The sequence below is a fragment of the Lepisosteus oculatus genome, chromosome 15, assembly GCF_040954835.1.
Source record: "Lepisosteus oculatus isolate fLepOcu1 chromosome 15, fLepOcu1.hap2, whole genome shotgun sequence".
Taxonomy (NCBI): Eukaryota; Metazoa; Chordata; class Actinopteri; order Semionotiformes; family Lepisosteidae; genus Lepisosteus; species Lepisosteus oculatus.
In genome coordinates this window covers 6957599-6972491 of record NC_090710.1, presented here as the reverse complement: position 1 = coordinate 6972491, position 14893 = coordinate 6957599, and the positions used below count along the sequence as shown (strand labels likewise).

Here is a 14893-nt window from a genome sequence, read left to right as displayed (position 1 = left end):
GTTTTCAATGCTTAATATACTGTATAAGTTAGTTGCACATCGATTTACTGTACAACTCAAACAAGGTTAAATATCCATCCATTCATTTTCAAATCGCCTCTTCCAATTCAGGGTTGCAGGGGAGCCAGAGCCTATCTTGGTAAATGGAAGCATGGCAGGATATACCCTTGACAGGATGCCATTCCACTGTAGGGCACACACAGACCCAGACATACAGTACACACTCAAACCAGGGCCTGTTTTCCCATAACCCAATTAGCTTTACAGTATGTGTTTGGATTGTGGAAGGAAATAGAAGCATCCAGAGAAAACTCACACAAACACTGGGAGAACATACAACTGTCACACAGATAGCAGCCCAGGTCCAAAAGTGAACCCAGGATCCTAGTATTGCGAGGCAGCAATGCTAGCCACAGTGGTGCCCTCAGGCTAAACATACTGTATGCTTAACCACGTCCATGACTTTCTCCATGAGAATTGAAAAAGGTCATCAATACAATGAATCTCAAAATATGCAAGTAAAACATATTTTTAGTTCAGTTTACATTGAAATAAATCACCTCTTAATTGCTGAAATGATGAGAGAATATATATTATCTCTAATCACAGCACAAACTTCAGTTTCACCTTAATTACACAAAAAATATTAAGTTTATAAAACCTTGTGTTCTTGAATCACCTCTGTTATTTAATAGAAAACTATTGCAATGCTACAATACTTTATTCAGTCAACTCAGAAAATACTTATAAGTATTATAAATACAGAAGGTACTGTCCTCTAATGCCTTGTTTCTCATCTTCTGTAACTTGCTTTCCTACTGATGGTGATAAAATATGTCTTTATCAATATTTTATTAAAAATACTTATAGAGGAGGTATCCTTAATGAGTTGTGTCCTTTACTGTAATCTTACCTGCTGAAATGACTGTACTGCAGGAGAATAAATCCTCAAGGACAAGGCAAATTTCAGAAGATTGACTTGAAGATCAGTAACAAACTGTCCAGCCTTCTTCAATATCAAGTTGTAATAAGAACGTACAGACTCTATTAGGGAAAAAACAAATTAATCAAACACTGAATCAAGATTTTTAATTCACAGCCCAGTAAAGTCAAACATCTAGTTACAAATAGGGTTTTGGCCTGTTAAAATGATTAGAACAACTGTTTAAGGTAAGAAATATAAATCACAGAGTAACACTCATATTAAAAAGAGATGCCTTTAAAGTCACACAAAAGACTTAGACTAAAGGCAATTAATGAGGATAAAAGAAATAGCATAACATGTTTTTTTCTTAAGGACATTAAATGGCACAGTCACATAATACGAACTCCTGAAAAAATAACACTGCTACACAGGCTCTCACCACATTACAATGAGCAATATCATTAAACATGGTAAAACTGTCCAGTTGTTCCACATTGTTTTAACACAGATGGGGAAAAAATATCCATAAAAGTCTGTTTCAGGCTTTGTGTAACACACAAGGTCACATTATCTGAGAGACTGCTATTCTTGTGTGTTTTTATATGGATGCACTGTAGTATGTCCCATGCCTGTGCTCATTTTGATATATAGCACTGCCATCTACAATGAACAGAAAATATAGCATGTTCAGTTGTGTAATTTTCTCTTTATTCTGACTTTGGTTGGAAGGACACCAAGGACTTTGGAACATGAAGACAAAATATAGCCTTAACTGGCACATCATTATCCACCAGGGCAGAGACATCTCAAAATGAGCAACTGGCATCACAACATTTGCTGACATCCTTTGTGCAACATTTTAAAAACTGAACAAACTGCCCTGGATTCAAATATTAGTGCTCAATTTCAATGATTTGATTTTAGGAATGCTATTTTTTGCAGTTTAGAAAATGTTATGCTATTTTTTCATCTTAAATAAAACTTGCATTCTAACCAAAGACTTTTTCAATATTAAGTCTTTTTCACAGCTCAAAATACTCACCACCACCCTTATATACTGTTAATTCTCTTACGGTGTCAACAAACTGCCAGAATTTTTCTTCACCATCTTCTGCAATGAACTCACTATGAAAAAAAATGACAAAGCACAAGGCTATCAAACTTACAACTGTAAATAACACCATATATTTCAAGTGAAGATATCTCTTTCATTGAAAACTAAGGAAGGAACTACTTTTGCTACAACAGAAATTTTGCTGTCAATTTTCCTGGGGCTATCTTCAAATCACACTGAAGACACTTCATTCATGATCCTGTACAAACTTAATCATATATCACAAAAACCAATGAAGTGAACTACGTCCTAACTCCTAGTAACTTTTGAAATAGCAGTGCTATCAGTTTTCAAACTACAGTACACATCATTAGATATTCATATATTATTACTACCTCATGGTCTATGCTTTTCAATCCCATTTAATGAAGGCAACATCCATTTTTATTTCCCAAAACCATTTGCAGTGTCTAATATGTAAATACTTTTAATACTTAAAAGACTACATCTGTGCCGTCTTACCTTGTCTCTAGCAGAAGGGGTGTTGCTGGCCACTTAGCACTTAAGATGACATTCACCCCTTTCGATGCTGCATGGCCACAATGAGCATTTAAGATAATGACCAGCAGAAATGAAAGAACCCTCATCATGGCTCGCTGAAACAATAACCAAGCAGTAAAATATTTTGGTTTAGGCCAGAATCCTTACTGAAGTAAAAGCTACAGAAAATCTGAAAATCACATCTTAAATTCAATCATCATAAGAGAGGAATCAGGAGGTATATTCACAATGATGACTATTTTTTTAGGAACTCTATAAACTGTGATAACCCGATCATGCTACCAGAACATTTTAGTGGAATCGTTAAGTTATACAATATAATAAGTTATGGGATATTTATGTGCATCCATTATTCTGTTAAACAGAAAACAGCTGTTAAGAAGGTACTGTATGGTTCTTTTTAATCTGTCTTTTGTTACATCTTTTCGAGATTGTAACTACATACAGTAATATTAAAACATCGATTTGTGGTTAGGAGAAATATGGAACAGGCTTTTTATTTATTTTCTGTCAGTTTGTGACACACCTTTAGAAAAATAAAAAACTAGGAATGATGACACACATTAATAACGTTGACACCTATAGTACTTGAGTCTTTTTTTAATTTTCTGATTGAAATAATGTATATAGTTGATGAGAAGAGCAAAATAAGTGTTTGATTGTTTTTTATAATCCAGCCAAAGAGAAAATAAATAGCAATTAGGTCGAAGACAAGCTGTACTTAAAAGATATTTAATAACAGTAATCACCATGTATCAGTTGAAAAAAATCACGTTAACCGCAATGACGTGTATACAATATATCGATACTGTATATACTGTATGCATTACAGGCGTGTTTAAGCCGATGTTTTGTTTAAAAATAAGAAATTCACTCTCTCCCTGTCAAGATGTTCATGATATCATTTCTATACAATACCTAGTTCTACACAACAGTTTGGGGAATTTATTTCTGGTGATCTGAATATAGATAGCTGGAGAACTACGCTGCAAATTTGGACATCTGAGGCGCAATACACTCAGAATTAAATTATGCATGGCAAGATGCATTTAATCATTTAAACGGAAAATGCATCCAAGATGATATCTGCCAATAGACCCAAATCCTTATCTCGTTTTTCAGTTGGGGATACAAAGAATTTCAAATACAATTATGCCACATGTGCCATTAACGCAAGTCATTATTGGTAACAGCATACTGTAATTATCAGACTAATAACTAATAGCAATAATCTACCAATCACGAACAAAACCAATTTGAACAATTCATATCGATGTTAATTCAATGTTTATCTACACAACAATTTCCATCATGTACTTCGAGCCCAGTATCGTTCATTCAAAGCAGTCACACTGCCACGTAACAACTAGAGACCGATAATTAATCACAAATCGTGAGTCTTTAACAAAAATAGCATGTAATCTACTTCGCAGATTGAGATAGCAAGGAAATAATCTGTTAAAATAATCGTTGTTTTTTTTAATACAAGCTGTACTTTTAAACTTTAGGTATTTTTTTACTTATGTCTTGATATTAAGCTCTGTGTAACAACATTAAGGCAAGTAACGGAATGAAGAAGCAGTCATCAGTATACTGTACATACTTTTCTCGCTAGAGAAAAAAAATCACTGCTTTTTCATTAGAGCTGTAAAACTGATGTCGCTAAATTTCGAAATGTGCAGTATTCATCTTACCTCGGTCTGACTGGCCGCAGCCATTTTTGGGTCCTCACAAAATCACACTTTTTGTTCCACTTTCTCATAGTTGTTTGAAAGCCCACACACAGTAGTGCAATTAATATTTCCTTTGGCAAAAAAAACGAATATATTTTTAAAAAGACGGCGAAACACTGTGTCAACTATCATTTTTGCTGTTTGCATACTGAATACTGGATTGTCTGCGATGTTCTATCAGGCATTTATATGGCCGACTACCTAGTAATAACCGATTCTGCAAATGAGAAGCGACTCTGGAGTCTGTCTCGCTGTTAGTTTCCATATGCCTTAGCATGGCAATATACTATAAAAGTGATCAGGAAAAACTCCATATTTTTAATTTTAATTAGATGTGTCAGGGTTTTTTTTGCATTTGCTCCTGTTACGTTGTGAATCAGTTAATACAAAAAAATAAGCATTTGTATTCTGTGATCTTCATTTAATGTCGACAAAAACTTTTTGACACTGTGAATTGTGATGCAGACGGGACAATCATTTGTAAGAAAGGATTCGTCAGCGTCCATAGCCTACTTCATCATGATAAGTGGGCTGTAATTCTCACTAATGAATCCACTACAGAGCCCTCAGAAGTCTTGGTAGGAGTCAAACAATGCTGTGTCATCCATTAAACACTATTTTCAATCTGAGTACCCTCCTTCATTTGATTACAAACCAGCCCCAAAGGACTGCAGCTAATTTATTGAATGGCTGGTGAAATGTTTAATTGCCAACGACCTCAGTCAAAAACTGAAAATATCCTCAACCTCAGTGATCAAACACCAGTACGCTGATGACACTGCAGTACAGTATGTGCCTGCACAGAAATCGATCCCCAAACAATGGTCAATATATGTACTGAAGCCTATGAGAAAATATGACTTAATCTTAAGAAGACCAAACATCAAGCTCCAAAGTGCACTTGCACTGAGGAAGCGGGTTTTTGAATATCACCTCATTAAATCTGAAATCAAATGGATAGTCAACGATGAAGTCTTAATTTCTTCCTTAAACATGGACAACATACAATACAAGGCATTTAAAAAGTGGCTGGAGTTGTATCACAGTGGCCTACAGAACATATCATATAGGAGTTTAGTCTAGGAAGAGGACTGGCTCAATCAGAGGAGGATAAATGGAAGATGATCTGTTTTAAAACATGGTAAAAGCGAACATTAAGAAATGCAATATCAGCATCAGCTTCTTGACCAAACCAGAAGAATATCTGCCAAGGATCCCAGATATTTCCTTTGAGACCCAAAGGAAGCAAAGTGAGTGTGTTGAAGAGCCAGATTCCTCTGCTGATCAATGACCAGTTGCAGGAATCAGTCAGTTGAATGTTTAAGAAACTGTAAGCAAAGTCTTCTTGTGTCAGAGTGTGGGGGGGAGTGGATGGCTATTGTCTAAGGGGCTGAGGGCTGAAATCCTGTGCATACAAGTCAGCTTAGCAAATAGGACTGATGAGTGACCAAGAAGAAGGGATCCATGAGTTTTGAACTTCTGGAAGTTGTTTTTGTTTAGGAGAGACTTTATTGTTTGGATAGAGGCCAGTAAGCAACGTAGCTGCTTGGCTGTGATAGTTTGGGACGTCAAGAAGAAGTGTAGGTTGAATATGAAAGGCGATCTTAGTATTTTGATTTGGTTGTTTGTTGTGGTATTTTTGTTTTTTTCTTTCCCTGCATTGTGAAGTAAACTTCACTGCGGATTTTGAACCTCTGTGTTTGCTGTGGCCTGGACCCACCTATTTAAAGATCGCCATACGACATTTCCAAGAATTTGCCACAAAGTCCAGAATCTCCTGAGATAAAACTAGCTCCTCCTCAGTATTTTGGATCCTGTATTGGTTTGATCAGCCTTCATGAAACACAATTATCCTTAACTACAAGGAATATTCAATGAATGACTGCCACCTGTAAGCAGCTGTGACCACCTACAAAAGCTGTGACCAAGCTTGGAAATATATAAATACAGAGGTTATTTAACAACTCTAGTTGGCTTTCTATTTAATTGAATTCTTCATGGTACCTTTTTTTCTATTCTAATGCTGCAGATTATTAGTTATGGAATATGATAGCTAAATAGCAATCTCCATCCCTTAGGAGAAGACAAAAATTAAAGATGTAAAATGTATCCTATCATTAAATCAATTAAGGGTTCAGTTGTGTAACAGAGCTCATCTGGAATAAAAGCCAGCAGGTGTGTGGGTTTGAATGTAGCTTTTATGTGTAAGGGTATCCCCACAATTAACTGCTGCGAGGTGAGTGCATATCTTTAGCAGATGTGATTTGTGAGCAGTAAACAGATTTCCAATGCCAATTGGAGGAGATAGAATTTGGTGTCATGCTTCCTATGCTGATTATGTGAAATATTATTAATGTGGGAGTTAATTCTGCCTTTAAACCACCCTTTGTGGTTTATGTAAATAAGAAATGTCCTGCACTAGCAGCATGCCTGAACATCAATTACGTTATTGATATTGTCCACACAATTACAAATTACAATTACAAACTACCCAAATAAAATACACCTTTGGAGATCATATTTATGACAGCTGTATTAATGTATTTCATACATCAGTTGCACATTGATTCATTCAACATTTCAATTCAAGTTTCATAATAGTATTACGATATCATCACCCTTAATAAAGGCCATGTACAGTATATTGTGTAAATTCATGCATTTTCTAACCATTTCTTGCAATTCAGGGTCACAGGTGTTACGGCGAGCTGCCAAAAGGTATAAGGTATATCAGGACCCTATGCAGTGATCTCAGAGCATTAGGTAAGCAATCCCAATCGCTAGAAAAAGAGGTAGTCTTTAAGCAGGCAAAAATCCAAGGGTTAAGAATAGGACGTCAAAGAGAACTACAGGCAAGGTAGGAGCTCCAAGGGAGAAACCAATACCAAGGGCTGACTGATACTGAATGAGGGTTTATAAGAAGTGGAGACTGGGGTGAGTTTAGTGAAGGACAGCTGAGACTGATTGATTAACACATGCAGTGGTGCTTTGTGGAATTAGCCGTTGCTGGGGACTGGTTAGATGGTTTTCTGGTAACAGGTTTCTTATTGCTGGTCGTAACAACAGGAGAGCCACAGATTCAGCAAGCAACAGCCACAAGGTGGTACACACCCAGACACAGAAACACACACAACAGCAGACATGTTTTATTTTTTTCAGAGGAACGAGTAAAGGTTTATTCCATGCTGAAAAGAGAAGAAAAGAAAGACAACATTTTGGCTGTGGAGCCTTCTTCGGAAGCCAATTAACCCACAATCACCTTTCTAATAACTTTGGACTGTCGGAGAATATTAGAGACCCAGGGGATACTCATATGGACATACAAACTCCACACAGCTAGATACTTGAAATAGAAATATTTCATGGAACATATTATGTACATACTGTTGCCATGACCTCACATCTGTTTTTATTCAAATTACTGAATTCCATTCCACAAAGACATCTTGATTTCCATTGAAACTATTATTGTACCTGCTAGCAATGAACTGAAAAGTCTGCATTATCTTTTTTAAAATCTGAATACTTATGTATATTTGCATAGTGCAAATTCAGGGATGTATACAAATTTTGCCCAACGATTTTGATTGCATTTGTGTTTTCATTGCCTCTTTACTCTTTCATTTTGCTTCAGATTTTTTTTTCAGACGGAGAACATCAAGGTGATAAAATAGTTAATTACACAAGTAACGTTTAAATTTTATGAGTCAGTAAATCTCTCTTCGTATTGAACTGGCTGATCATTTCCTCAAGAATTTGTACACATATAGTAAAAGGTCATAGTCGATTTAAAGGGTAAATAAAAAAATCACTATTTTCAGCGATGTGCAAATTGATGACTTTGCTAAGTACTATTTTTTTAAATTATGGGACCTAGGGGAGTTTCAAATGTCAGAACAAAACATATACGTTTTTTATTTTTGATCTTTTTTTATCGTCATCAAAATCTTTATCATCATTATAAACTATATAAAAGTAAACCAGTGTTGCCAGTGTTTTCATACCTGGTACCACCTCAGGTGTCTTCGGAACAATTAATGGAACGAATAACGCGCTAAACTGAAACCTTTTCATTTATTTTATTTCATATAATGCTGCAAATTTCAAGTATTTATGAATGTGTAACGGAAGCTTTAATTCTGCTATTAAAATTCGAAAACTAATAAAATCTAATGAATATTATTCGATTAAGAAAGGAACAATCTTTATGTTTGACCCCCGTACGAAAAACGATATTTGATTATTTTAATTGCAATATTTTAATTTAATTTTCAATAAGCAGTCTGCACTATTCCATTGTTTTTTTTCCCATTCTTTTATTATATTAATCATGTGAAACTCGTGTTTCAACCATATTAACCCTTGAAGGACCGAGTGACTAAGCCGCTAGAAGGCTACAGCTGCTCTCTCTGTCCAGGGTACTGAAATTTAACTCGTGTCAGAGCTCTATTTTTCTGCGTGGATGAAAAACTAATAAAACCCCAGACAGATGCTCTTGTCTGTTTTAACAATCACCTTTCTAATAACAGAAACCGATTTAAGGTGGCAGTTGTAACCAATCCTAACAGTGACACGGCACTGGAGTCCGTCGCAGTTATGTAAGAACACTACGCTTACTGTACGTGTTATCAATTCAGCTAAAACGATATGTTCGTGTACTCTATGACCACGAGTATGTAATTTCAGATTCCGCTGGGCTTACGTAAAACCTATTTTTATTTATCAGTCAAATACGGTTATTGCGTTTATTTTGAAAACAGATGGATGTTTTCAATTCCTGTTCCAAAGCACCGAGAAATGTTAAGTTTTTCACAGTTAAATACCCACTTCTCGGTCTGACCAGAACGAAACCCAGTTACTGCCAATTCAGTAAGATATCTCCTGCTTGTATTTCGCATTGGGCAGTGTCCCACTGCTTCTAATGTTTGATTGGTTGACATCATAAGATTTATTATTTTTATGATTTTGTCCAGGTGGCTATTGGATGGGCTGCATATATATGAAACACCATTGGTTGGGTTTGCTTAACACGAGATTGACGATTGGTTAATTGCGGGGAACTGAAATAGCTCCGTATTCAATTCCTTCTGATGAATTTGTGAGCATGTGAGCCTACTTGCTTGTGCAGAGTGGGTGTTAACAAGAGCAGAGAGAGGTGTTGCCGCAGTTTATGAGACTTTAAAGGCTGGCATTACAGTTGATTCAAATTCTGGTATTTACCAGGGGATGAAGTTGCTGTCCACGAATGGGAGACATCTTTGCTATGTGTGTTAGGAAGAATTCAAAATCGCTATTTTAAACGCCAATGAGTATTGCAATTGTACTATAGTTCAGACCCTACAAGGCTGCACAAGCTGCAGGACGGAAGCCAGCCTCTGGCGCACGCTAATGTGGTGTTCATGTAGCACATGTAGGACGAGACTGTTGTTGCGTAACTGAGAAGCATTAGGTTTTGTTTTCCTGTGGATAAAGATCGAGAGCACAATGATAATACTAGCAATACTGCTAAAACAATAACGACTTAAATATTAGAACTATAGATAAACGTGGAATTTTGAATGACACGTCTCAGGTGTGAGTGTGCTTTGCAATCCACGAAGACGCAGCACGTGAAGTCGGACGTTTACTGGGGAAAAGTAATGTTAAGGTTTGGTGTGCTCGGCGTTATTTCTCACCGTAAGAAAACATTGACTTGATAACTCAACAACAGCAACAAACAACAAGTATAAAACTGCATTGTTGAACATTCACTCTTATTTTCCTGAAATTTGTGCGATCTTTGCTGTACAGTAAATACTAATTAAATGTTTTTCTTGTTTTCCTTTGGTAACTTTTGACTTCCTGTATGCCTTTAGAAGAAACATTCAGGACACAGCATATTTGTTATAGGGGAATATGCAATGCTTTTGGAGTGGGACGTAAAAACGGTGTCGTTTCGGGGCATGGAGCTTAGGGTTGGTGGAAAGATACGTGCTTCTTACTGTTCACACTAATGACATGAAAAACCTTTCTCGTTATCATGGATGATAAATCCAATAAATTAATCCTGGTTCCAGTTTTAGCTGTGCTGTTTGTGATGATAGGTTATCAATATATTTGTCCCGCCGGCAGCAACTCGTGCCACTTCAGGACCGGGGAAAAGTTAAGGGGCATCACCCCTCCAACATCCCAGTCTCCGCCGAGCAACGACTACTACAGAGATCAAGAGCTGGAAGATGACTGCCCTCCTAAGTTCGTGCCCAAATTCAACTTCACCGAAAAAGACCTGAAGCGATATGTGAATTTCAATATCAAAGGAGACGATGTGATTGTGTTCCTGCATATCCAAAAGACCGGTGGGACCACGTTTGGGAGGCATCTGGTGAGGAATATTCGCCTGGAGCAGCCGTGTGACTGCAAGCCCGGGCAGAAGAAATGCACCTGTCACCGACCCGGCAAGCAAGAGTCCTGGCTCTTCTCGAGATTCTCCACCGGCTGGAGCTGCGGTCTGCACGCAGACTGGACCGAGCTTACCAACTGCGTTCCCGTCATCATGGAAAAAAAGGAATCTCAGAAGAACCGAAGGTGAGGCTTTTCATGTAATATCTCAGTGTATATACTGTAAATCTGCAGGTTATTGAAGTCTGGTCTTTTTCTTTGAGTAGCAGAACATATTAAAAAGGAGTTGGGAGGATCGCACTTGTCTCAGTCTCTGTTCATTCATGCATTAATACTGAAGGACTACTTTGATGGTTTAATATTTTCTCGCTTTGCAAATCATCTTGGATGCTAACCTACAGTACTTAATAATTGTGCTTATTTCGTGATAACAAAATGTGCATACAGTATATACTGTACATGTGCATGGATTCTTAAGATGGAAACTTTAACCACAAATGCAATTTTAAATTTAAACCAGTATTGATTTAAGATTGTCTTGATTTTGGGGGTACCGGGTGTATGCCTATAACATGCTGTGACTGTGAACTAAGCAAGACTGTATTGTAACTTATAATAGCTTTATGATAACATATTTAATATTTACGGTTGCGTGAAACTTACGACTGGCTAAATAAAATGCAAAAATTATATCACTTTCATATGGTTAAAGCAGAAAAGTTCATTTACTCTAAATATAACGTTCTAAAACACTTCTCTCGTAGTTCGTCTGTTGCTTTCCATAAAAAAAGTAAATGGGACTGTAATTGATGTTTTCAGGCACCATTTTAATAGATTGATATTTTCTCACTTCACTGTCGTGAATGAATAGCCTGAGATAGAAGCTGGGCTACTTTCAAAGCATTTTGTTCCTGTACAAACTTTGCTCCATGTTGTGGCTCAGAATACCTTACAGAAACCTTTTGTACTGTAAGTGCAAGTGTATTTAAGTGTAAAACATTAAGAACGAATTCAGCTTTAGAACAGAAAATTTGGAAAGTCCCCAGTTTATTTAGCCAATATGCAGACGGATCTTTCATGTCAAAATCGCAAAATCTGAAAAACATACAGATGGTTATATTTTTTGTAATTGCTGCACACTTATGTCATATTAATATTGGCTTGATTACATTGAAAAATCCGATTTTAAATAAATTAATAAATAATTAATGCTGGAAGCAAAAACAAGTTAAAAGTAACTTACAGTAATAGCAGCAAAACTCCTTCAAAGAGTTTCAGGTATTAGAAACTGAGTAGTGGTCAATATAAATTGGCAGTTGTCCATTGGGATCATGGTCCATTTTATCCTAATGGCAATGCTTAATGGATCCTGAAGTGGAACTGCAGATATTATATAAATACTGAAAAAAATGTCAGCTGTCTATTCACCATTCTTCCTAAAAAAAGGGTATTCAATAAAATTCACTGCAGGTTTTAATTAGAAAGTATGCACCATCCACTAATTACTTAAAGTAGAAAAAGGATGGGATGTGGGATTTTCTAAAACAAAAACTGTATAGATGAAAAACAACACTAAGCAATAAGAGACCTATGATACAATAGTTGAAATAAAACATAAACATTACTGTAAGAAATAGGTTTTCTAGTGTTTTTGTTAATTTCACTATAAATATTTTCTGAGATATGGAAACCTTTATTTCTAACAAAAAGAATGATAATTAATTTAATAATTGCTTACACTCAAAGCGCTTTACAGTTAATGGGGACTCCCCTCCACCACCACCAATGTGCAGCATCCACCTGGATGAAGTGACGGCAGCCATAGTGCAGCAGAACACTCACCACACATCAGCTATCAGTGGGGAGGAGAGCAGAGTAATGAGGCCAATTCATAGATGGGGATTATTAGGAGGACATGATTGGTAAGGGCCAATGGGAAATTTGGCCAGGATGCCGGGGTTATACCCCTGCTCTTTTCAAGAAACACCCTGGGATTTTTAATCAGGAGTCAGGACCTTGGTTTTATGTCTCATCCGAAGGATGGCGCCTGTTTACAGTATAGTGTCCCCATCACTATACTGGGGCATTAGGACCCACATGGACCGCAGGGTGAGCGCCCCCTGCTGGCCCCACCAACACCTCTTCCAGCAGCAACCTTAGTTTTTCCCAGAAGATATCCCATCCAGGTACTGACCAGGCTCATACCTGCTTAGCTTCAGTAGGTTGCCAATTGTGAGTTGCAGAGTGATATGGCTGCTGTCTTAAATAGTACACTATGTGTAGAATAGTAAGTGTTGACCATTTCATCCCTATATTTTACTTTTATGTGCTTCAAATTCAAATACTGATGTCAACAAGATGTTCTGGGCACCATCATTAAATCTGTGATACAGCTGCTTCAGACATCTTGGTCACCAAGGACACCATTGCTATTATAAGACCATCAAATGTGCTGTGCAAGCAGGTTTAATGTGATAGAAGAAATGTCACTGCTACAGTGACAACACCACTTTAAGACTACAGTGGACGTAACTGTTAGGTGTTTTAATGTTTATGCTGTAGCTACTAAAGTACAGTCGCCTGTCATCTCTAACCATGTAAGAGGTATTGTAGTTTACCTAAATTTTATGAAGTGACTGGATCACAGAAAAATGAAAGTGACAAAAGTCTTAAGGATTTGCCCATTTCTGTCAAGTTTGGCAGTGGAAGCAGGTCAATGTCTTGTTTTATTTTGACAATGTTGCCATTTTTGGCAGGCAGACTTGTGATATGTTGTGATATGGATCTGCTACATGCAGTTTGTTTGACTTCTGTGATGTTATGTTGTGCATTCCCCATACAATTAGTAACATAATTAAAGAATTCAATAATTATGCTGCTTGTTGGCAGTGTTGAGTAATAGACCCCTTATTGCATGCTGGGCAAGAAAAATAATTTTCTGACATTGCAGCTGCACGGTCAGAGTTTTGGAAACCGAACAAAAACAATCTGTTGGAAAAAACAAGTTCTAGTATTTTTTTAATACAATTATTATGAGGGAATCCTGGGCTGCATTCATTGTCTTATTTAAAGAAAAAAGAGTACAGTATGCTTCTATTCCATTTATTAAAAAAAAAAACTTTTTTAGAATTAGTTATTTTTATTATCATAGTGAAAACACATGTGCTAATATGAATATTATTCACAAAATTTTAGGTTATGTGCAGTTTTATTTTAATCTTGTAGATTTTCAGTCCTAAAGGAGTGGGTGTAAATTTTAGCCCTGTCAGAATTGTAATGACCTCACTAATCGGCAGAAGTTGGCATCACAGAAATGGCACTGCATGTTTTTTCTGTCTTTTGCAGCTAAAGAAGATAAAGAAGAAATCACTTGATTAAAAATAATACTGTACATCAGTGTATATTAAACTGTACTGTTTGTGCCCTGACTAAATTAAAGTAACAGGGCCACATGGCCCCTGTTTTTATGTGCACAGCATTAACTGCTTCTTAGTTTTACATTTGATGTTGAGATCTTTTGTTAACTTATGAATCCCATGAAGGCCATTCCGTTTTCTGCTGAAGAGATCTGTTGTCATTCATCAGACTGGTGGGTCAGATTGGTTCATCAGATGCTGAGCTCCAGTCTGTCCCTAAGGCTATGAACTGTGCGGGAGACTGAGCTTTCTCAGTCACGGCAAAGCTGTGGAGTTCTTTGGTTAAATTAATTTAGTTTTTCTGAGTCAGTGGTTATTTTTAGAACTTGGCTAAAAACTTTGGCTTTTCATCATTAATCATGAGTGTTAATGTGTTATTTTTTACTGTTTTAATGTAATTTTCAATTTCTGAAGTTTTCAGTTTTAAATGATAAACAGATGGGCTCTTCAGAACCTTCTTCAGTGCTGGAATGATTGTGAGAATCATTTTTGTAGAGCTCACATTGCAGTTACTGGTGTTTCTAAGAAACCCAAGATATTCAAAGCAGGAAGTGAGATAATTATTGTGATCAGTGTATCAATTACCATACAGATAGTAATCCTCTGCGGATTTTAATCCTCTGCAGAGTTTGCTCCTCTTATCCCTACCACAGAAGAAAAAAAAACATTAATTTAAAGCTTCTGTCTTTATTGGAAACCTTTGCTTTTCCAGTTTAAGGTGCTTTGAAATCCTTGAGCTCTCCACCAATTGTGGAGCAGGGGAGCATTACTCAGAGAGTTTAAATTGCAAATCTCACACAAGTGACATTCAGTAAAGCTGCCTTTA

The 14893-nt window shown here is 36.7% G+C and overlaps 2 protein-coding genes across 4 annotated transcripts in view; one reads left to right on the top strand and one right to left on the bottom strand.

The window, feature by feature from the left end:
- The window catches only part of uggt2 (UDP-glucose glycoprotein glucosyltransferase 2), a 99751-nt gene extending 95417 nt beyond the window's left edge, over positions 1 to 4334 (bottom strand). For all 3 annotated transcript variants that reach the window (XM_069179098.1, XM_069179099.1, XM_069179101.1), the window contains exons 1-4: positions 4235 to 4334; positions 2502 to 2635; positions 1968 to 2050; positions 914 to 1044 (exon numbers count right to left, since the gene is read on the bottom strand). In XM_069179098.1, coding sequence (XP_069035199.1) covers positions 914 to 1044; positions 1968 to 2050; positions 2502 to 2635; positions 4235 to 4258 — 372 coding nt within the window. In that variant the 5' untranslated portion in view covers positions 4259 to 4334. The remainder of the gene's footprint in view (positions 1 to 913; positions 1045 to 1967; positions 2051 to 2501; positions 2636 to 4234) is intronic.
- Positions 4335 to 9360: 5026 nt separating this feature from the next.
- Positions 9361 to 14893, top strand: part of hs6st3b (heparan sulfate 6-O-sulfotransferase 3b) — a 157041-nt gene continuing 151508 nt past the window's right edge. Inside the window, exon 1 of the mRNA XM_015363635.2 lies at positions 9361 to 10837. Coding sequence (XP_015219121.1) covers positions 10293 to 10837 — 545 coding nt within the window. The 5' untranslated portion in view covers positions 9361 to 10292. The remainder of the gene's footprint in view (positions 10838 to 14893) is intronic.